Source organism: Apteryx mantelli, chromosome 16 (assembly GCF_036417845.1).
Source record: "Apteryx mantelli isolate bAptMan1 chromosome 16, bAptMan1.hap1, whole genome shotgun sequence".
NCBI lineage: Eukaryota > Metazoa > Chordata > Aves > Apterygiformes > Apterygidae > Apteryx > Apteryx mantelli.
In genome coordinates, this window is record NC_089993.1 from 12203573 (window position 1) to 12223381 (window position 19809).

The 19809-nt window shown below is 44.0% G+C and overlaps 1 protein-coding gene across 1 annotated transcript; it reads right to left on the reverse strand.

Moving 5' to 3' along the window:
• Nucleotides 1-250: 250 nt before the first annotated feature.
• Nucleotides 251-16087, reverse strand: TMC7 (transmembrane channel like 7). The gene is made up of 16 exons (XM_067306112.1): nt 16002-16087; nt 15640-15853; nt 13129-13277; nt 12594-12761; nt 12338-12423; nt 11650-11795; nt 10936-11083; nt 9285-9458; nt 7763-7920; nt 6694-6811; nt 6062-6159; nt 5539-5722; nt 4570-4700; nt 4135-4290; nt 2642-2720; nt 251-1502 (listed from the first exon to the last, which is right to left on the reverse strand). Exons 1-16 carry the CDS (start codon nt 16048-16050, stop codon nt 1443-1445), a joined length of 2118 nt encoding a protein of 705 aa, XP_067162213.1. The 5' UTR covers nt 16051-16087; the 3' UTR covers nt 251-1442.
• Nucleotides 16088-19809: the final 3722 nt, after the last annotated feature.

The window sequence follows — 19809 nt, forward strand, 5'->3', positions numbered from 1 at the left end:
GCGGAGCTGCCAGTCAGGGCCGGCGTTGCCCGGCTGCCATGGGAACGGGCCCGCCGCGGCAGCTGTCGGGCGCGGGGGAAGCGAGGGCCCCTGCGGAGCCGCGGCTGAGAAGCGGTTGTGCTCGCGCCGCGGGCGGGCAGCGCGCCCAGGCTTCACCTGACACAAAGTTAAAAAAGCGACAGAACCTCCGCAGGTCCACTGACTTTCAGTGTGCGAGAAAAGACTATTTTCAAAAGCATCGGAAACATCATTATAAAAATGGAGTCATTTATTGCATGTTACTTTCTTGAAAAAGAAGACAGAAAAAAATCCAAAATATTATTTAAAAAGAATACATCATCTCACTTATTAGCTGTACTACAACTTTCAAGTAATGTAGATAAGGATTTTCTGTAGAGAATTCTGGTTAACAGAACCACAATCTTCAAATAAAGGAAAAAAAAATCAGCAGGCTGCTTAGAAATATCGGTCTCTGAGAGCCACACAGCTCCCTCAATTCATTTAAGAGAGAAGAATCATGGTGAATTTAAAGGATACTGGCATGTAAAAGTTTCTGAAGGTTGTATTTCTGTATTATAAATAATTTAACTCTCAAGCATTCACATTTTAGAACAGAAAGAACAGCATTCGAGATGTTTGTAGGCAGAATAAAACTCAAGTCACAAAGCCTCACAGGTTTAAACAAAGGTGAACGCCCAGCGGCAGGACTGGCAGCACAGCCATGACACCGGTGTTAGAGATGTACACCCTGCCGCCTTCGGGCAGCTGGTGGTTTCTTCCAGTATTTATTCAGAATTCCTTTATCTGCTTGTTTTTTTCTAAACCATTTTGGTCAGTTATCTAGTGTTCGACTGCAGTTGCTATTCCAGAGCAAAAGATCTAAGTCTCTACTCTAAAATTTAGAGAAATATTTAGAAAAACGATTTAAAACTCTTGCAATATTTTCCCTCCAATGCACTGTTTCAAAATACTGACTTAAATGTTTCTTTTGCTTTGGTTTTAAAAGAGAAGTGAGTTGCAAATATGTAAAATAGCTCCTCCTCGCCTTACCCCCCCCTCCCAATTCTTAAGCATAATTTATAAAAGCACTTCAAAGAGTTTCTAAATGGAATCTCAGTTCTGAGCACATTTTACCCCAAATCCCTGGAAATACTGGGATTTAACATAAACACCGACAACCTTGAAACTCTAGTAGCAATAAAGCATCCTATCATTGACTTTTTTGGACAGGGCTAATATGGTACAAGTAAGTTAAATTTCAAGTCTTGGAAACTTTAAGCCCCACTAGCATAATCAACATTAAGACTATAAGTATTCATTACATAGACTGCAGGGTCAGGGTGCTCGTCAGCTATTCAGTTTAAGTGCTGTAGATATTTCTACTCTAATCTAGTGGTTCTGGAAGTTTCATGAAGTCAAGTTCTTCTGGCTTTTTGTGGTTTTCAAGTATGCTTCTGAGCTTCTGTTATCTTTCTGATTAGGAACAGCTTGTCACGACTCTCCTGGAAAGACAGAATAAAAACTGCACCTTTTAGATAAACAAAAGAAGGAACTACAAATGATCTCTACGCAGCTCATGTCATTATTAGAAATATAGTGGTGCACTCACTACATGCTAACCTGATTAGTGGCTCTGCACACTCTCTCAGTTGCCTAAACAATTTTAAGTTTGTAACAGTCTTGACTTCATTCACCTCATGTTAGGTCACATGTTAATAGTTCTGTATTGGGCCTAGTAAAAACATCTGACACACACCTAAAACTTTAAAACTGTACTGCCAAGAGAGGAGTTATGAGATAGGGAGTCCTTCACAAATCAGCAAGAATGTTGCTCCTAAATCACTTACTCTTCAATATATCTGCTCAACTCGCTGGTTTTCTTACAATGCCATATTTAAATGCCATATTTAAAAGAAACATGCACTAAAAGAGGGGCTACTTCCTAAAAAGCTTGGAAAGCCTTACTATCAAGGCTAGATTTTGGCTTGAGCAGAGCTTCTCAGAACATGGCACATGAATGCTATCAAACCAGTGCATGGCAGCAGCCACTGATGGCCTGTAAATAAGCAGATCTGCGCTGGCAACCTTCTCCAAAAGATTTGTTAGTGGTGACTTGCTCCACCTCTTGCTGCACGTTGAGTATCTGTTGCAGGCAGTGCTGGGACCTGCACTCAGGGAACAGACCAAACGTGATGAGGTAGGAAGAACAGGGTGCTTGTTTGGGAGAGTGGAGAAGCAAAGGGAGATGGGGTTTGTGTAAAACGGTGGAGGGGACAGAAAGCACAAGATTCAGGTCCTACTTTGGCAGGATCAAACACACACATACGAAGCAAGAGCATGGGTGAAGAACAGGGACACCACACCATAGAGGCACACCCTGTCTCACACGTGCGTGGGCTGATATAACTGGGCCTTGCTGCAGTTGCTGCTGATACCCAAGTAAACCAACCAGACCGAAGAATGCTTTAGTGCTTGGGATTTTTCCTGTATAACTTGTAAAACTTTCTTCATTGCCTGTCCAAACACCAAATAATTGGAAGAATACTAAGAAAACTGCTGCTCCTCTGCATGTCTGATCACTGATGCAACACACAAAGAAAGCTTAAGCAGTGCAAAAAAAAAGTAGCGTGTCAAATCTTACCATAACCAGTTGTTCCCTCAGCTGCTCAACAACTCGTTTGTGTGCTCCAGCCAAGGCAATGAAATAGAACATAACGAGGCTGCAAACAGCAAACCAGCATTACACATTAGCATCATACAAAAGACAGAATTAGTCAGAAAAAGGCTGTTACGGGCCAGAGGAATTTTCGTTTCGGGCATTCACTTCAGACAGAAGAGAAGCTACTGGGGGGGACAGGGGAAAGCAACATACAGCATGGGAAGACAGGGCACGGCCCTGACTGAAAGCATCTACTGAGATATTTGTGCTGTCAGCAGGGAGGGACCGAGCGCCAGAGGATGCAGAGGCAGGGCATCCTGCAGATGTTACAGATTGTGTCCCAACAGCTGTTTCTAGACTGTCGGTTCCTACCCTGCTCTAAAGATGGGGGGGGAGGGAGGGAGGGGATGCTCATTGTGGTTTGTAACTATGGTAAACAGCTACAGAGCAAAACTGCACCAACTCCTTATAGCATGTACTTCTGAGGCAATCTGTGACCCAGAATATTATCCACAGTACATGAAATCATAAAGAGCAGTAGCAAGAACTAGAATGTCACAAATGCCTATGTAAATCACATTTTTTCTTTTCCAAATAATAAGTATTAGAGTAGAAATGCAACTTCCCCTCCATCTGTTACACAGGTCTTATGATATACTATTAGAAAGACCTTCGGGACTCTGGGTTTTATCTCGCCTTCACCCCAAATATAATAACCCACCATCAACCAAAACAGAGGACGTAATATTTCCTGTGTATACAATGACAGTACAGGAGAACACATAAGCATGTGTTCAGGAAGAAATGGTGGGTGGAACCTGAAATAAATCACATGGTTTCTCAAGTGCAGAAGTTACAGAAAGTCTCATGTAACAAGGCTCTAAGATCTGAAAATAGTTAGGTTACACTGAAACAAAAAAAAAAATCTGTACATAAGTAAAAAAAAACAAAAACTTTTTTTACTGTAAAGGTGATCAATCACTGGAACAGAGAAGTTACAGAATCTCCATCCTTGGAGATATTCAAAACCCGACTGGACATGGTCCTGGGCAACCTGCTCTAGCTGAACCTGCTTTGAGCAGGGGGGCTGGACTAGGTGATAACCAGAGATGCCTTCCAACCTTAACCATTCTATGATTCTATATTGAATTTTACATTATAGAATGACTGTTTTTTACCAAGGTTTGTGGACAGGATTTGTGACCACAGGGCTTAAAACATCATTTTGCAGAATGATTGGTAGCTAATACTTTTGAGAAAGACAAGTGAGGGATATGGGACATCCAGGAGGAAAGGGAATAAAGTTAACGAATGTGAATAACGGGCAAAGACAAAAGAACTAAGGCTTGCTATGGGCTGTGATGCCTCTGACTGCAGACAGCAAGTGTGGTCTAATACTTATTTGGTATCAGTTCAGTAAGGAAGGAAATGAACCATGCAGCTGCACAACTAAATCAAGTCTCCAGAGTACTTACCAGATAACCATAAAAAAAGGCACTGCAAAGGCTTCTGATGCTATACCATAAAGGACCTTCTGCAAACCAGTTGGAAACCCAAGTATGGTATGTGGAACAACTGCCCAAGAAGTGTTAAAATTCCTGAACGGCCCACACGCCTTAGAGGAGGGGATACTGGCAGAGAACCAGAACAGAAAAGAGATGCTGCACCAAAACGTAAAGATAAAATAATCCAAAACAATCCCAACACCGTTTTCCCCATGGTGTAAAAATACACTTTGCCTTTAAAAGAGTAATTTTTATGTGTATGGACTAAGTAATAATATAATTTATTAAACACAAACATATTTTATTCTAATTTATCAATCCAAAGTTGCATGTCTGCTTTTAGGGAACTAACAACCTTAGCATTAAAGCAAACATCAATTTCATAAAAGTTAAATTGTCACTTACTGTGCTATGCTGATTCCCAAAGGGATAAAAGCCAAGATGAGCCCAATCAGTAGCACCACCAAGAAGAAAAAATTGGAACTTGATGCTCTGATAGGCCTAGCTGAAGGTTTACGTGTGTGAATCAAACTAATCTGAAGAAGGAAAGAGAGCAAGACTAAGTATATATGTAAATATATAAATATATAGAAATATCTAAATAAATATACCTAAATACATAAGTCCAATTACACCTTCCCCACCATCTCAATTCTCCATCCTCAAACATGCTACCAGCTACCACTACATAACCTTCCTTTGATGTACATGGACTGAAAAGGGCTAAGGCAGAAATACTTCACATTCCAGTAGCACTCAATGTCTCCTATTTTGGGTCAAGGGTTTGTTCCAGAGGGCCTCACACACTTGCACAAAGTCAACAGAGATCAGTCATGTGGTGCGTGATCTAGGTCACACCCTTCAGTTTTGAATTACCAGCAAGAAGGGGTGGACACATATTAGTATGAATTTACTGCACAGAAGGAACTGTCTGGTCATAAAGCAAAACTTCCAATATGCAAAAAACAGGTCTTGAACTTCCAAACCAACTTGGATTTTCCATTTTGTTTAGGATTGAACTAATTATTTTTTTTTTTACTTGGCAAAATCTTGTCCAAGTTCTAAGCCCTGTTGCTAGTAAACAGACCATTGCAAAAAAGTGTTATAAATTAGCTTTACTATATAGCATAATTTTCTTACAGAACTAGACAAATAATTGATGTAGTAGTCATTAAAAATACTGTTTTTCTTCATCACTTCAAAGCAAAACTCTACCTTTTCTTAAAAGCAAAAAAACAAAAGAACATGGAATTCTATTACCTCTTTTCCAGTACACTGCATCCTTGGGTTTCTGTTTTCTTTAAAAATCAGCTTTACTTACAAAAACCACAGAGGTGCACTCAATTGTCTTCATTTATCACACACCTTCATTACCTTTTTAATATAAAAGACGATAAAGTATTTCACGGTTGCTATTGCTGGAAGAAGCGGTGAATAGAAGGTTCCAATCCAGCAGATAGTCTGCCCATAAATGATTTCCAGGACATTGTCAGAAATTCCAAATTCCTGCAAACCACACCACTGAACTGGCTTACAAGAGCAGTAAGTAACTAACAACCTAAAATAGAGAACATCATTAGTTCAAGAGTGAAGTTATGGAGTTTAGCTGAATCCTAGCATATTTGAAATGCATATTTGGAACATGCAGAAATTTAACATTAAAGCAGCATTAGGCAATGTAACAGAAAAATGCCCGAAGAAACAAAGATTCAAATATTGGAAACTACACAGCTATTTGACTAGCAAACACAAGTAATCAAATCACCAGAAGTATGTTTCTATTTTATTTTAAAACTGGAAATCTGGTTGGAAATATGGGGAATAAATAATGGAAAAATGAAACTTGTGTTTCATAAGTCATTCTGCAAAAGCATGCTCAAAAGGTAGTGATACTCACTTTCTAGGAAAGTCCACAAATAGAGTCACGGCAACAATTATAATAAAATCAAATATCAACAATTTATACATTTCTTGCCCAACTTGAGATTCCCAGCACTATAAAAAGAAGGCAGGAAAAACAGGATTAGAAGTCTAAATAGAAAGTGGAAAAAAAATCTGTCAGTCACTAAAACAACAAACTTCTAAATCAACTAACACCATAAAGTTCAAATCCTATTAACTCCTGTTTCTAAAATGCTTTTAACTGTTCTAGAGCTTCCAAGGTTTTTTTTGTTTTTTGTTTTTTAAAAGAGGAAAGACGTTTGTCTCATTGGTGCAAAACACCATAACACAAGTGGTGTCAAAACACAGATAACTCAGATAATCCTCATGGTAGTCAGAAGGTCTAGGTTAGCTGATAATCTGTCACTGGACCAAAACTCATCAGAGTTTTTAGCTAAAGGAAAGGTATATGGTATGTATACAAAGAACTTTACTGCTTTATATCAAGCAGTAAGAATCAGCACAAGGCATAACATGAATGGCAACCCCAGATCTGATTCTGAACACCCATAGGCAAGCAAGTCACATGGAAAGAAGAACCTCTAATCACAGGTTCAGATGATTAAAGACCAAGATAAATCTGCTTACAGGATAGAGTTCGTAATTGTATCCACAAGCTTTACACTTCTCAGTGGCACAGTAGGAGATCTGACTCCACAGCGAGAATAAGAGAACACCGATGTTGGCCAACCGCACAAAGACACACCTGGAAGAGAGGCAAAACCTGATTCCAAACCTGTCAAAAAAGAGCCATTCCAGCACCTGACTCAACTTGCATAGGAGTCCAAGGAAGCTGCATGGAGCTCTAAATGCGAAAGTGTTGCACAAAGCTTTAACAGAATGATCAGCTAGAAAACAAACATATTTCTTTCTTCAGTAATAGGTTCAGTCGCTTTTCACCTTCCCTGCTTTACGCTACAGTCCATTGCTTCTTTTCTCACTATTGCTCCTAGATCATTTCAGTTGCTGACCTTGAACTAGCAATGGGCTGCTATTCTCTCAAGTGCTGTTTTGGAGGCCAGGTAACAACGCTCTGTGTGCAGCACTTCCTCTTGGGTGCACTCAGAGGCACTTAGCCAAACAGGAAATACTAAGCACAGGGACTTGACAGAGCTCAGATGCTTCAGCCTGAATCTTATCACCTTTTTCTGCCAAATTCCAGTTCTTCATGCCTTAGAATACCTTAAAGTATCTTTCATCCCAAAGCTTTTAACTTCTGTCTGGAGCAAAGTCATGCTTCAGTCTCTGCTCTGCAGCATTGTAATACGAGTGAAGTTGATTGCCGCGCACTCATGCTCGTTCATCCAAGGAAATGCTGCACACAAAGCAGCGTGAGCTTATAGTTCTGCAGGCAGGACTTCCCTACTAATTACTCAGGCTGCTGAAGATATCCATCTCACACAGCTAGATGGGATTGAGAGAGAAACCTGGAAACTGAAATGACTGCACTGCACTGCCATCAAAATAGGAGATTGCTTCCAGATTTAAAATGAAAATTTACAACTAAACAGAAACCAACGTCTTCGTGGCTTCCAGTGTCCAGGCCATCTGTGGCAGGGAGTCAAGCCTATCTGCTTCTTGACATCTGAATGTTTGCAATGCTTCTGCCAGGAAAAAGCTGTTGAAATGTCCAAGGTGATGATAAGAACATGCTTACCTCATCAGTGTCAGCCTGATTTCAAAGGCTGGTGAATAATCTTCAAGTCTGATTAGAACTGAAAAGATCTGAGGAGCAATGAAGTTGGCCAACGTGATCACTATGGAAGGCAAATACTGTACCAAGAGATTAGCTTCAAAGTTCATATTGTTGCCATTCTGTACAGGAAGAGATGAGAGAAAGGTAATACCACACACAAACACACATTTCTGACATTATGCTCTCTCCAGCTACCCACAAGTCTTCCCTGTCCAGCACTCAGGTAACATCTTTGACTTCAGCCTCCACCCATATTTGGAACTACAAGCCTGCCCACTACTATCTCTGAAGCTGCTGATACAAACCCTTACTTTCTCCTCATCCCTTCACCAGTAACTACATCCCTTCTCTCGCTATTAATATTTTAGTGCTTCCCCAAGGCTTCTGTTTGACAAAGTTCATTTATTTCCCCAAGGCTTGCGTCTTATGCCAAAGTTCAGACATGTCTCCAGTTACTCCCTCTGGCCCCAAGCAGCTCCTCTGACTTTCCTATCACCTTAAGAACCTCCTCTATGTGCTCACTTCAGCAAGGTCAAGATATGAACTCCTGAAGCTCTCCTCCAAGTTGTTCAGTGCTGCCCTATCCTCTTCTCTGCCCTCAAACAGTACCTTAGACACAAACGTCTCTTTAGTCCCCATTCCCTGCTTCTCCCTCTGCAATCCTGGCACTTCACAGAAGTTAAGAGTTAGGTGCACAGAGAGCATACCTTTCCCCAGACACAGCCAGTGCCCATCACATCACTAATACAGAGGGGACAAAAAAGTGCAACCCCTATTCATATAAGGCTAATTCAATTCCAGGGGTCCTCCAGAGAACGTAATTACTGTTATTTGGCACCGTTGGCTGCTCTTTTTCCGCTTCTGAACTGCTCTTCCCAACAGTTTGACCTGCAGAGGGTGAACAATGCAGCCTAACCAGATTCTCTTCACTAATGATGCAAGAACCTATTCTTCTGCAAAGTGCTCCCTGCTTAAAGTCTTCCTGTTTCCCCACACAACTGTAACTCAAGCCACAATACAGATCATAATCTTTACTAGTCCCTGCCTGGCTGTTCTTTTTTGCAGCTGAGCCGCAAACCAAATCAATGAACTGACCATAAGGAAGTTTATTTTAATCCAGATCAGTTCCCTGAGCTAGTTTACTGCCCAGACAAGCATTTTTACCAGCAGAGCACAGAGGTGAGAACAGTTACACAGGGAGAAGAATGAGGGTTGCTTTTCTTGGCAGCTGCACTAGCTCCAAGGCATGACACTGTAGTCTCTGTATCAAAGGGAGACATCACTGCTCTTTCTTGTACATGCTTCTTGATCCTTCTTGCTCCCTCCTGCTAAACAAATTCTGCCTCTACAGAAAGCAAGTGTTTTCAGATCCCCTGCAAGAAAGGCGCTATATTAAGATACTTGACTCTTTTGCAATAGTTCCTCTTGCTCTGATCACCAGTCCCCTATTGCAGTTTGTCCTGATGTCATGTCTGATACTTACATTGGAGATATTTCCCTGAGAGAAGACAGTTGCTCTATAAATAGAGTAAAAACATCCTGATAAAACTGCGAGGACAATTATATTTAGAAATATTCTCAGAGAGTAGATGCGTAGCTTGTCTTTCATTGTCCTGTCAGCTATTTTTTGCTTCAGTCTTTCTTCTTCCAAATCTGTCTACAAACAGAAGAAAAAGAATGTGCAGTTTTCTGGTGCAGTATAAAATACTGCCACTGTGTCTCCTACCTCCAGGAGGTACAACCTACAGTCTGTTCCAGGACAATCACTCCACAGCCTGCCCAAACCCCCTGAAGCAAGAGTGCCCTTCCACTGACTTACACCGGTTCGTGTGGGAGTGGAAGCCCCAGTCGGTGTGCTCAGGCTCACCAGGCTGGGGGCCCTCTAGCTGAAAACAACTGTCTGGTAGTCTCTTATCTTTACTATTCCAGTAACATATCTCCTTGAGGACAGAAAGACAACTTCCCTGTCTATTATGAGAGACTGATTCAGACAGCTTGGTACTAACCTGCGAAACAGGTAAATCAGTCCACTCTTGTCTTCACGCTTCTACAGGTAGGTAAACAGTCCTCAGCCCTACGACTCAAGCTTGTTCTCTTTGTGAAGGAGAAAAAAATTGGGGATGGCACAGAAGGAAGCACACCTTTGAGCAGCTGGTCAGGCAAACTTGCTATGTTTCACCTTAGCTGATGCAAAAATGTAATACTGCCTGTGAAGGCAAGTAACTTGGGCACAGCCTCAGTAAACTGGGTATTTTCTGTGGACATCTTTCCATCAGACAGTAATATTAAGAGGTGGATTTTTCTAAGGTGTGGGTTATACAGGCAAAAAAGCACGATAAGTGAAGGAGGCTCTGGTTGTATGGCAGAAGATGACTGTGAACTTTAGTGGAATGGAAAACAACTCACTGTAATTTATGAAATCAATTATTATTGCTTTGTGGTTTGAAGTAGAAACATGGTGACTGGAAATATCTTTTCAAAGGTCCTTGTTTCACCACACAAATCTCTGTTTCCAGTGTACAGGCAGAGGGCAAACAAAGTACTGCTGTCACCAGAAAGGTCTTTCAGATTATCTCTTCAGAGTGCTTTATGATTTCAGACATGTATTAGCTGCATCTATGTTTTTGTATGTATATACGTGTCATAAAGATGCCTTGTAAAAAATTTACAGTATCTTTCTACCAGCAACAGGGCTCTTAATTTGTATGAAAAGTATCATCTGCATTTTATTTCTCCTTAAACAACTGCTTACAGACTTACAACCCAGCATACCCAAACTGATTCCCAAGGGTTTTGCCCACAGCTGGAATAGCTTTTCCAGTTGGATTATGTAGAAACTAACACAGGAAGCATAACTGGAGTGTGAGGAAGAGGCAGAAAAGCAGTTAACAGGTTGGCTTCAGACCCTGGTGGATGCGAGGATGGCCTTCAACCTCAGCACCAATCCTTCTCATGTTGCACCACAATTCTTGCTATTTAGAAAGCATGCAAGAGGATGTGGGTTCCCCACCCGCCCTGAATATACGCTACTCTAATCTTTATTATCCCCAGTCCATTATCTGTCACATATCCCTCTTTGTAGCCATCTAAGCTGTATCAAACCATAATGAAAGAAAAACATGAAAGTTACTCACTTTGAGCTCATATTGCAAGCTGCGATGTTTTAGCCGTGCTGCATTTAGATCTGTAATGCAGAAGTCCCAGCCTGCAAAGACTTTGTTACAGTAACTCTGAAATTGATCTTCATCATGCACCAAGTTCTGCTTAAATCCTTCCACAGACCTAGAGAAAAATGCAAATTTACTTAAAAAGAAGTATTTAATCCACAGAAAAACAAAAAACTCCACACTTCAAGCAACCAGGCTCAAAGGCTAAGCGATCCCTCTAAGGGCAACCAGCCATATTTACTTTGTATCAGCAAGTCTCTAGGAACCTTTGGTGTGAGGTTCTGCAGCAACCAAAGTCAACTGAATCCAGGATTGATATGAATTACTTCCCTCTGCACTTGGCCACATTCACACATTCTCACATCATGCAATGCTTTTCTGACACCACAAGGAACTGGCTCAGGAAACTGAGCTGAAAAACTAGTGTATCTTTTTTTGGTTCATTTGTTTTAAATAACTTATAATTATATTTTCGAAATATTATTTTTTTGCTGGCTCAGCTCCCCGAGAGCCAGACAAAGGCTACTGTGGTGCTGCATCCTCAAAGATATAACAGAACTGGCAGAGGATTCTCCACTTCCATACAAAACAGTTTTGTAATTCAGCGTGCTACCTACAGGTGAGAATGCAATGTAAGCTCTGCAACAGGTAGCAGTAAATAAAATACATCAATATCTTTACCTTTTTATTATCCAGAGGAGACTTAATGCAAGGTAAGCAAATGTAGTCAGCAGGTATGCTAGTGGTAAGTTGTACCTAAAGATACTGATCCAAGCAGCATCTATTGTGTAATAGCCATAAAACAAACTTGTCATTTCCAGGAATCCCTGTGAAAAAAAAAAAGAAGTTTAAATAGAATTTGTAACAGCAGCAACAACTACTCAGTTAAATCTAACCTGGTTTTAATCAAGCATTTTGTACACTTGTTAAAAAAAAAAAAAAAAATTACTACTGAGGCCCCAAGCAACCTATGGCAGCCTGTAGCTTCTAAATACTGACATTGCCTCTAACAAACCAACGTAGACATTGCACGCTTAAATCCCTCCCCTCTCCAATCAAAGAGCCCTGTGACAAGGACGCCAAGACCCTACACAGAGAGCACAATAGGAAGCGTGCTCCAGAAAATGAAACATTTAGCAGCTGGGGAGGAGCAGAACAGGCTGCAGCATGGGACCAACCGGACCTCAATGTACTCTCAGTAAAAGCCAGTTTGGAAACTCACCTTCCCAGTGATACTTTACCATTTTACCCCAATGTTGCCTTACCGTTTCTCAAAATTATCAAAACATCGTTCCCCAAGTACAAATCTTTTCACATTTGACATATTATACCAGACTTAAAAACTTAAAAATAATATCTGATCACTTACAGTGCCACTGAGCAAATCTTTGGGGTAAGTATAGAAGTAAATGAGACCTTTATTACCACTAGGTGTATAAACCGTGCAGTGAGGCTCTGCCAAAGAAAGATCGGAGAAGTCAGTAGAATAGAAATACCCATTAAACTGTGAGATGCAGTCAGTTCAAATGTGACAAGCTCTTACAAAGCAAATGCTTGTCTTTTTGGGAGCCGGGGGGAGGACCAGAATCTTACAAACGGTAACAGAACATGGAGAAGATGGTTACCTATGCTCTTTGCAGGAATTTCATCAAAGCTACTGTTGAAAATTCCATATTTAGAAATGATGCTGGGAAGGGTAACAAAACTGAACATCAGGGTAAATATTACAAAATTCAGCAGGACCAGAAAACGCAGAAAGGAGAAGTAGGACTGGATGCCAGTTCCAAATTTCCCTGGGAATAAAAAAAATGTGTGAGTTACTAATTAAGATGTATTTAAAAATAAATAAATAAAAAAGGAGTAGATTATAATTTCAGTTATACTGAACTAGGAAGAAATATTACTGACACTAGTTTTAATTGTTCTGGGTTCATAGCAGTATAACTGAAATGGAAACATAACTTTATCTTTTTATCCAACATATTTCCATCTACTCCTTCATGGATTTTCTCCATATTTTCAGCAATACTAAGGGAAGCAGGCAACTCCTCAGACACATATAGTTATATATCTGAAACTATGCGCACACATGTAAAACTACACGCTATCAATAACAGAAGCAGGTTGAAACAGCAGAAACCACAATAACAAGACAAATACCTTCTATGCTGTGAATATCATGTCGCCAAAGCTCCAGGTAAGATAACACCTCCTTGGCTTCATCAAAGACTTTTTTCCACGATTTACGGCTACTTCTTTTCCACTGATTCCATCCAGATAAGTATTTTATATCAGCCTGCTGAAACTCCCTAAGAAACAAGAAATATAACTAAGCAGAAGAATTACTTTTTCACTACATGCAACAGGGTCTAGCACAATGGATCCTGCTTGGAGCCTTCAGAGGGATATCATTGTGCAAAAAGGTGGGGTAACATACGCTAGCTGTCCCCATCTTCTCCTCTTGTTAACTGTGACAGCACGTTAATTCAATCACAACAAGTGCTCTCACAGAAAAAAGAAAATCCACCTGACAACAGCACAACACAGCGATGTGCAGCTGTATGTCCTGCAGCGATGTTTAGTGACGTTTCTGTTGAGAATTTCATATTCACAAATGGCTGGAAAAGTCAGAAAAGATACTTTCCTCAGAAATTCTGACCAAAGTACCTTCACCCTGATGCTCAAAGTTTTTAAATTACTTAATATTAAAAGTTACACCTGTTCAAAATAGAAATTTTTCTTTTATAGAAAATTAAAAGACCTCAAAGTCAGAATGGAAATTCCAAATATGTTGTGAAGAAAAAGTTCAAAAAATATATATATTTTATATATACATATGGCACTACAAAGACATTTACACATCCAATTTGGATTTTATCATTTTACCTTTGTATTGCATTCTTGTACATAACACAAGACAAATGTTATCAAAATTAATTTTTTTAATTATTCGTTTTTTATAATGCTTTGAAAAAAATCACAAGAAAATGCTGATTTAATGAATTTGAAACATTATTTCTTTGCAGGTGGGGGGGGCGAAATATTCTAATGATAAGCTGCAAACTAGCACCAAGCATGTACTGCAAACTGTGCAGATTTTTTTTTGTCATTTTTCAGGAACTCCTCCTAGATTTTCACACCACATGCGTAAATTTTCACTGTAAAAAAATTGCTGCATGCTCAGTAACAGGTACAAGGAGAATTCTGAGTGGCTCAGAGCTTGCATTTCGTTCTTTCTTTTAGAAAGCCATAAAAGACAACAAACAACCCCCCCCCCCCCCCAGATATTTAGCCTGAAAAGTGGCTCGCATGCAGAGAATGCTGTTCCAGCCTCTGATGCTGCTAAAGGGCAGCGGTGAATGACCCACAAGGAGGCTGAGCAAAGGTAGAAGACAAAGGCTCCAATTTTGTACGTACTTTGTACACAAAGCTACTTATTTGCATAAGTGACTCACTGAATTACTTGTGTACAGCACCGGGGGCACAGCTAGGGCCAAGAGTGCTCTGTGTTGACAGTGTCCCTCATCTACTCAGCTGAAGGCAAAAATTAGTATTTTGGCAGGAATCTGAATTAAACCAATTTGCCACAAGCAAAGAGGCAGCAGATGACCTCATCTTTAAGTGCAAATGCAGCAATTATCAAAAGATTTCAGTTAATGGAAACTACAGGCTACAGCACGCAGTGTTTTCAGCGGGCGCTGTGGAGAACTGTGTGGCCTGTGTTTGGTCTGCATGCTAAACAGAGGCGTGGGCCGCACGCTGGTCCGCGCCACAGACGATCAGTGTCCAGTCCTCAGGACACTCCTCATCACGCGCTCTGCGCTGGCAGCGGCTGCACGGTCCCCACAGAAGCGCTGATCCGCAGGAGCGCCAAGAAGCCCCATCGGAATCTGGGGGCGATGAGAGCTGCAAATCCTTTTCCTCGAGGAACTCGGCTTTATGTACCCCCCGTCAAACACGACTCCGTGCTTTCAGCACTTTCCTCCACCATGACCCAGATCTCCTGCAGCTCCTCTCTACAGCCCGCAGGACTCAGCTGCTCGAAGCCGGGCTGCAGCAGAGCGCTCTCCCAGCTCAGTTGCCCCATCCCGGCCTTCCCCATTTCCCGTTGCTCTCGCAAGCGAGCGAGCTCTGCGCGGAGGACCCGATCCTGGCGGCACCTTCACCTCTCCCCTGCTCCACCACGACCAGGAAGCACCTAAGTTAAAGGTCCTGTTATTCTCCGACAACGCTGCACAAACACACCACGTCCTCTCTCCTCAGAGGAGCCGCCAGCCTGCCAGCAGGGCCGGGGACGCGCAGGCCCCCTCAGGCTGGAAGGCGCCGGAGGGGCGACGCGCGCCGTCCCTCCCGCCCAGGGCTGCCGAGCTCACAGCTCGCGGCGACGTAGAAAAGGATCAGGAAAAAAGACAAAAAGATGTTAAAAAGCTCTTTCCGAGCACGGAGAGAGCCGCATGAGAGAAAGCACAAAGGTTCTGCACTCTGGGGATGCGCCAGGACGAAGGGCAGCACTCGGAGAGCAGGCAGCGAAGCCCCCGGCGCACACAGGGAGCCTCAGGACGGCCCCCGCGAACGCAGAGCCCCGGCAGGCAGCGAGAGGCGGTCGCGCCGCCGCAGGCCGTTCTCAGCCGCGAGCACGGCGGCGCCGCAAGCAGCCGCGCGGAAGCCAACCTGAGCCGCCGCTTCTCGGCGAGGGGCAGCGGCCGCTCCCGGGGCGCGCGGGCGGCGGGCGCGGCCCCCGCGGCGCGGTGCGGCGGGACGGGCGGCGGCTCCCGGGCGCCCCCGGCGGCGGCGGCTCGGCGCCTCTGCACGGACCGGTAGCTGGGCAGCTCCTGCAGGAAGGCCACAGGTGCCGCGGCGGGCGCCTCCTCGGCGGCAAGGAGCCCTGCGGACGGAGGGGCTCGGTTCAGACATGGCCCCCGGCCCGCGCCCCGCGGCGCCCCCCCCCTCCCTCCGCCGCCGCCGCGCAGCACTTGCCGCGGGCGCCCCCGGTGCCGCTGCCCCTCGCGCCCCTCAGCGCCCGCCGCCCCTACCGCTGTCCAGCCGCTGCGCCCGCAGCCCCGCCGCCCCCGGGCCGCTCATCGCCGCGCGGGGGCAGCGCGCCGCTCTCCGGCCCCCTGCCGCCGCCGCCGCCGCCGTTTCCGGAGGCAGCGGCCGAGGCCGGCGGCGGGGCGGGAGCGAGGCTCGTGGCTGGGGCCGCCTCCCCCGGCGCGCCTGGCCCGCAGGGGGCGCCCGCGCCGGCTGCCCGCGGCTCCCGGCGGAGCCGGCTGCTGCCCTCGGCGCCGCCGCCGCCGCCTGACGAGGCCCCTCGACGGCGCCCGCGGCGCCCGAGCGGGGCGGGAGCGGGGCGGGAGCGGGGCGGGGCCGTGGCGGGGGCGGGGGGGGCCCGGCCCGGCCCGGCCCGGCCCGGCCCCTCGGCGACCCCGCTGCCGCCTGCGCCGCGGGCCGCGTCCCCAGCGCCCTCCCGCCCTGCCTGAGGCTCGGCACAAGGGCTGCCCGCTTCGCGGCTCCTCCTGCCCCTCTTGCCCCGGGCTCACCTGGCCCGCTGTAAACCCGAGCGAGAAGGTCGGTAGATGCTCGGATCCCTTCGTTCTCCGCGACGGCGAGGGGCCTGGTTTGTTTGTTTGTTTGTTGTCCAAGTTGTGCTAAACATCCCAGAGACACTTATTTGGTGGGATAATTCTCACCTTTAACGTGAAAATACTGCTTTTCTGAGGAAAACTATTAAGTAAAATGAAACTTACCATGGTTTTTGCAGTATCACGTATGAAAAAAATAAGCAAAGCGTTTCTAGTTATTCGGACTGTGTTCTAAGAGTAGTTAAATTCATAAACAGGTTTTCCAAACTTTCCTGATTCACTTCCTTCACTAGTTGTGAAAATGAGTCATCAGTAGGTTTCAGGATGCTGAATCACACATGTGGAAAGGCCACTTCTTAGCTTCTCTCACCTATGCCTCATTAGCCCAGGTAGGTATTATGGTTTTCACATTGCTTTATTAGCAGTAGTAATCTGTATAGTTAAGCCAGTTTTCTTCATGGTAAAAATATAAGATTTTATTGATAAAAATGTAAATTGACATCCTATTGTACTTAAAGTAATTTAGATGTACATGATTCTGATCGATAAGTTGGTGTATTACTGCTAGAGGAAAATGATGTATCTTGTCTCCTTGGGAAATTATTGTGACATAAATAGATGTGGATTTAGAGCGCAGTAACTTCCTTACTGAGCTAAGCTACACTTCAGAAAGGCCTGCGGTAGATACTCTTAATATCACATTGGTAGGTAAGTCTAGAATATGAGCGATGTTTCTTTTAGCTATTTTCCCATGAAAAAAAGCTGTAACATGTCCACATCTTTCAATAAGTCACTCTCCAGGCTCTTGTACTCTGGTACAGGAGGGCAGGAATTCAAGCCTAATGCTCTTCCTCTTCTCCTTTTCGCAGGTCTGGGCTATGATTTTTCCCAGGTGGGAGCTGTTCTGTAGCAAAGGCTGATGCAGCATCGCTGCCCGCTGCCTTCCCTAGAGGCCGGGCTGCAGGTCACCTTGAGCGTTTTCGGGGCTGGTTTGTTTGTAACAGAACTCCAGTGAAGTCCGTTTATGCTGGTAGTTTTGGTTCCTTGACCGGACATCACGTTTCCTGTACTTCATTGTGAAATATCTTCCAGTTGATCATTCCTGAAAATTCGGGAGTTGGAGGTTGAAACCCTCAGTAGCATTCTTGAAAAACGATTTTGTATTGTTCAGTATTTGTGCTAACTCTGCAATACATATGCCTAAGTACCCATTTTTGTTGGTCCCTTGGAGCCAGCCAAGCATGGGTCATCTTTGTGCTAGGCTATGAATATGAAACAGGGCCAGTTCTGCCTTAAATATGAATATGTACAGTCTAGGACTTTCTTAGTGATATCTGGGGTGTCAGTGTTGCTTTTTCTTTTTGTTCCTTTTCTTACTACTAAGAATATGATCTTAAGTGAGAAAAAGGGAAATAAACCACTTGATTAATAATACTGACTTTCTGAATTTCTGTGTGCTTGAAAAGTATTGGGTTAATGACCTTGAAAGAACAAATTTAGGTAAGATTGGATAAACTGAGGAACAAGGTTGACTTCTGCAGAAATTTTGTGGAAACATTTTCTATTTTCTCTTTTTCAGTTGAGAAAGCTTTTTAGGCAGCTTAAAATGTTTCAGTGAGTTTTATGGAACACAGAAACCTTATCTGGGAAGGCAGGAAGGCAGGCTTGATGCACAGACTCGAATGGGTGCTGCTGCAGGAGTCTGTCCGGCACATGCAGGCAGAGTGATAGCTTCCTCCCGTGCGGTATTCGTCCAATATATCTTACTCACAGGGCAGCAGTTTGAGTCCGTGCTGAGCACAGCATCTAGCAGGATACGCTGTTTCCCATGATGCCAAAGGTCTGGCCCCCTCATTTAGTAAACGCAGTTGTTTCCAGGACGCTTTCTCTCATCTGGTTCTTCTTCATAATGCCACAGCTCAAAGAGGCTTTTAAATATTCAGGAGAGTACTGAGTGATTTGTCTAATTTGGGGAGGCAGGAGGAGGTAGTTCTTATGTTCGACTACTCCCGTGCTTTGCTGTGCGGTCTGTGCAGCATGCAGGCAGCTCCTAGTTCACTACAAGAGATTACAGACAAGTGCTCTGCAGTCATGCCAGGAATGTTGCCTTGGGCAAAACATAAGAAAACTTCACTTAAGTTGGTGTTGAATGCGTCCGGTACAGGATAAACATGCTTTATCCAATTTAGGAGCTGAAAAGCACCAGCGGTTTGGTAAAAGTGATCCTCAGGCGTTAGAACAGCACAGCTTCAGAACTGGAGGGCACTGAGCAAACTGGTTTGTAAGCAGCTCTGCACTGGCTGATGAGGGTGCCTGTAGTCCAAAGATTGGCTGATTTTTTTTTTCTGCTTTAAATCTTGCTGACCACAGAAGTTATTTAGTTATAGTTTCTAGAAGTTTTAAGATGTGTGCCTCGCAGGGGAGAGAAAATAGGCCAAAATAGGTGCAACAAGCCATATTAACACAGAAGTGGCTGAGATTCTGTAATTCTGTACAGCATTAGTAAAAAGGGGAAAGTAATATGGTCAGAGCACGGGTCTGGTATAGCAGAGTCGGTTCTGCCCTTGTCCCGTTTACCTTTCCACCTGTGCCTGTTGCAGTGGCGGCTGTTGGCCCCTACGTTCAGTTTGAGGATGCTTCTCTGTTTTGATGACAGCAGTATCCTTCCAGGAAGGACACCGTGCACTTGCCTGGCAGGGGCTATTAGGTGTGCTGGGATAACCCTGAGCCCAGCTCCATGCTGCAGAGGGAGTTAAGATAACGTGTATGTCCCTGCTGAGTTGCTCTGGGGATAAATTCCTACCGTAAGCCTAGCCTGAAGGTGTGAACACACCAGGAAGCGTGAGCAGGAGGCCCCAGGATATCCAGCACTTCACTCATTTCTCCGTGTTGCACGTTGCCTGGTCGCCATCTGTAGCCTTGTCCAGTCCATAGTTTTGTCCGTGTCTGCTTGAAAAGAAGATGTAGGGAGGGGAAGAGGACAAGAAATATCAGTAACTATGTATCTCACAAAAGGAGAAAAAGTTATTTAACGGTCCCTTCAGAGTACAAGAAAACAGAGCTGGTATGAAATTCCCCAGCCAAGAGCTGCTGTTTACTGCCTGCATTAGCGTGAACTAAATTTTTCACCCCTAGATGAGGCCTTCCTGTAATAAAGCTAAAAAGATATGGGGTCAAGATCCTTCTTTATCTCTGTTCTACAAATGATTAATCCAAGGATGAAGGTAACACATCCCACGTCGAAGAATCCTTTCTGTCCTTT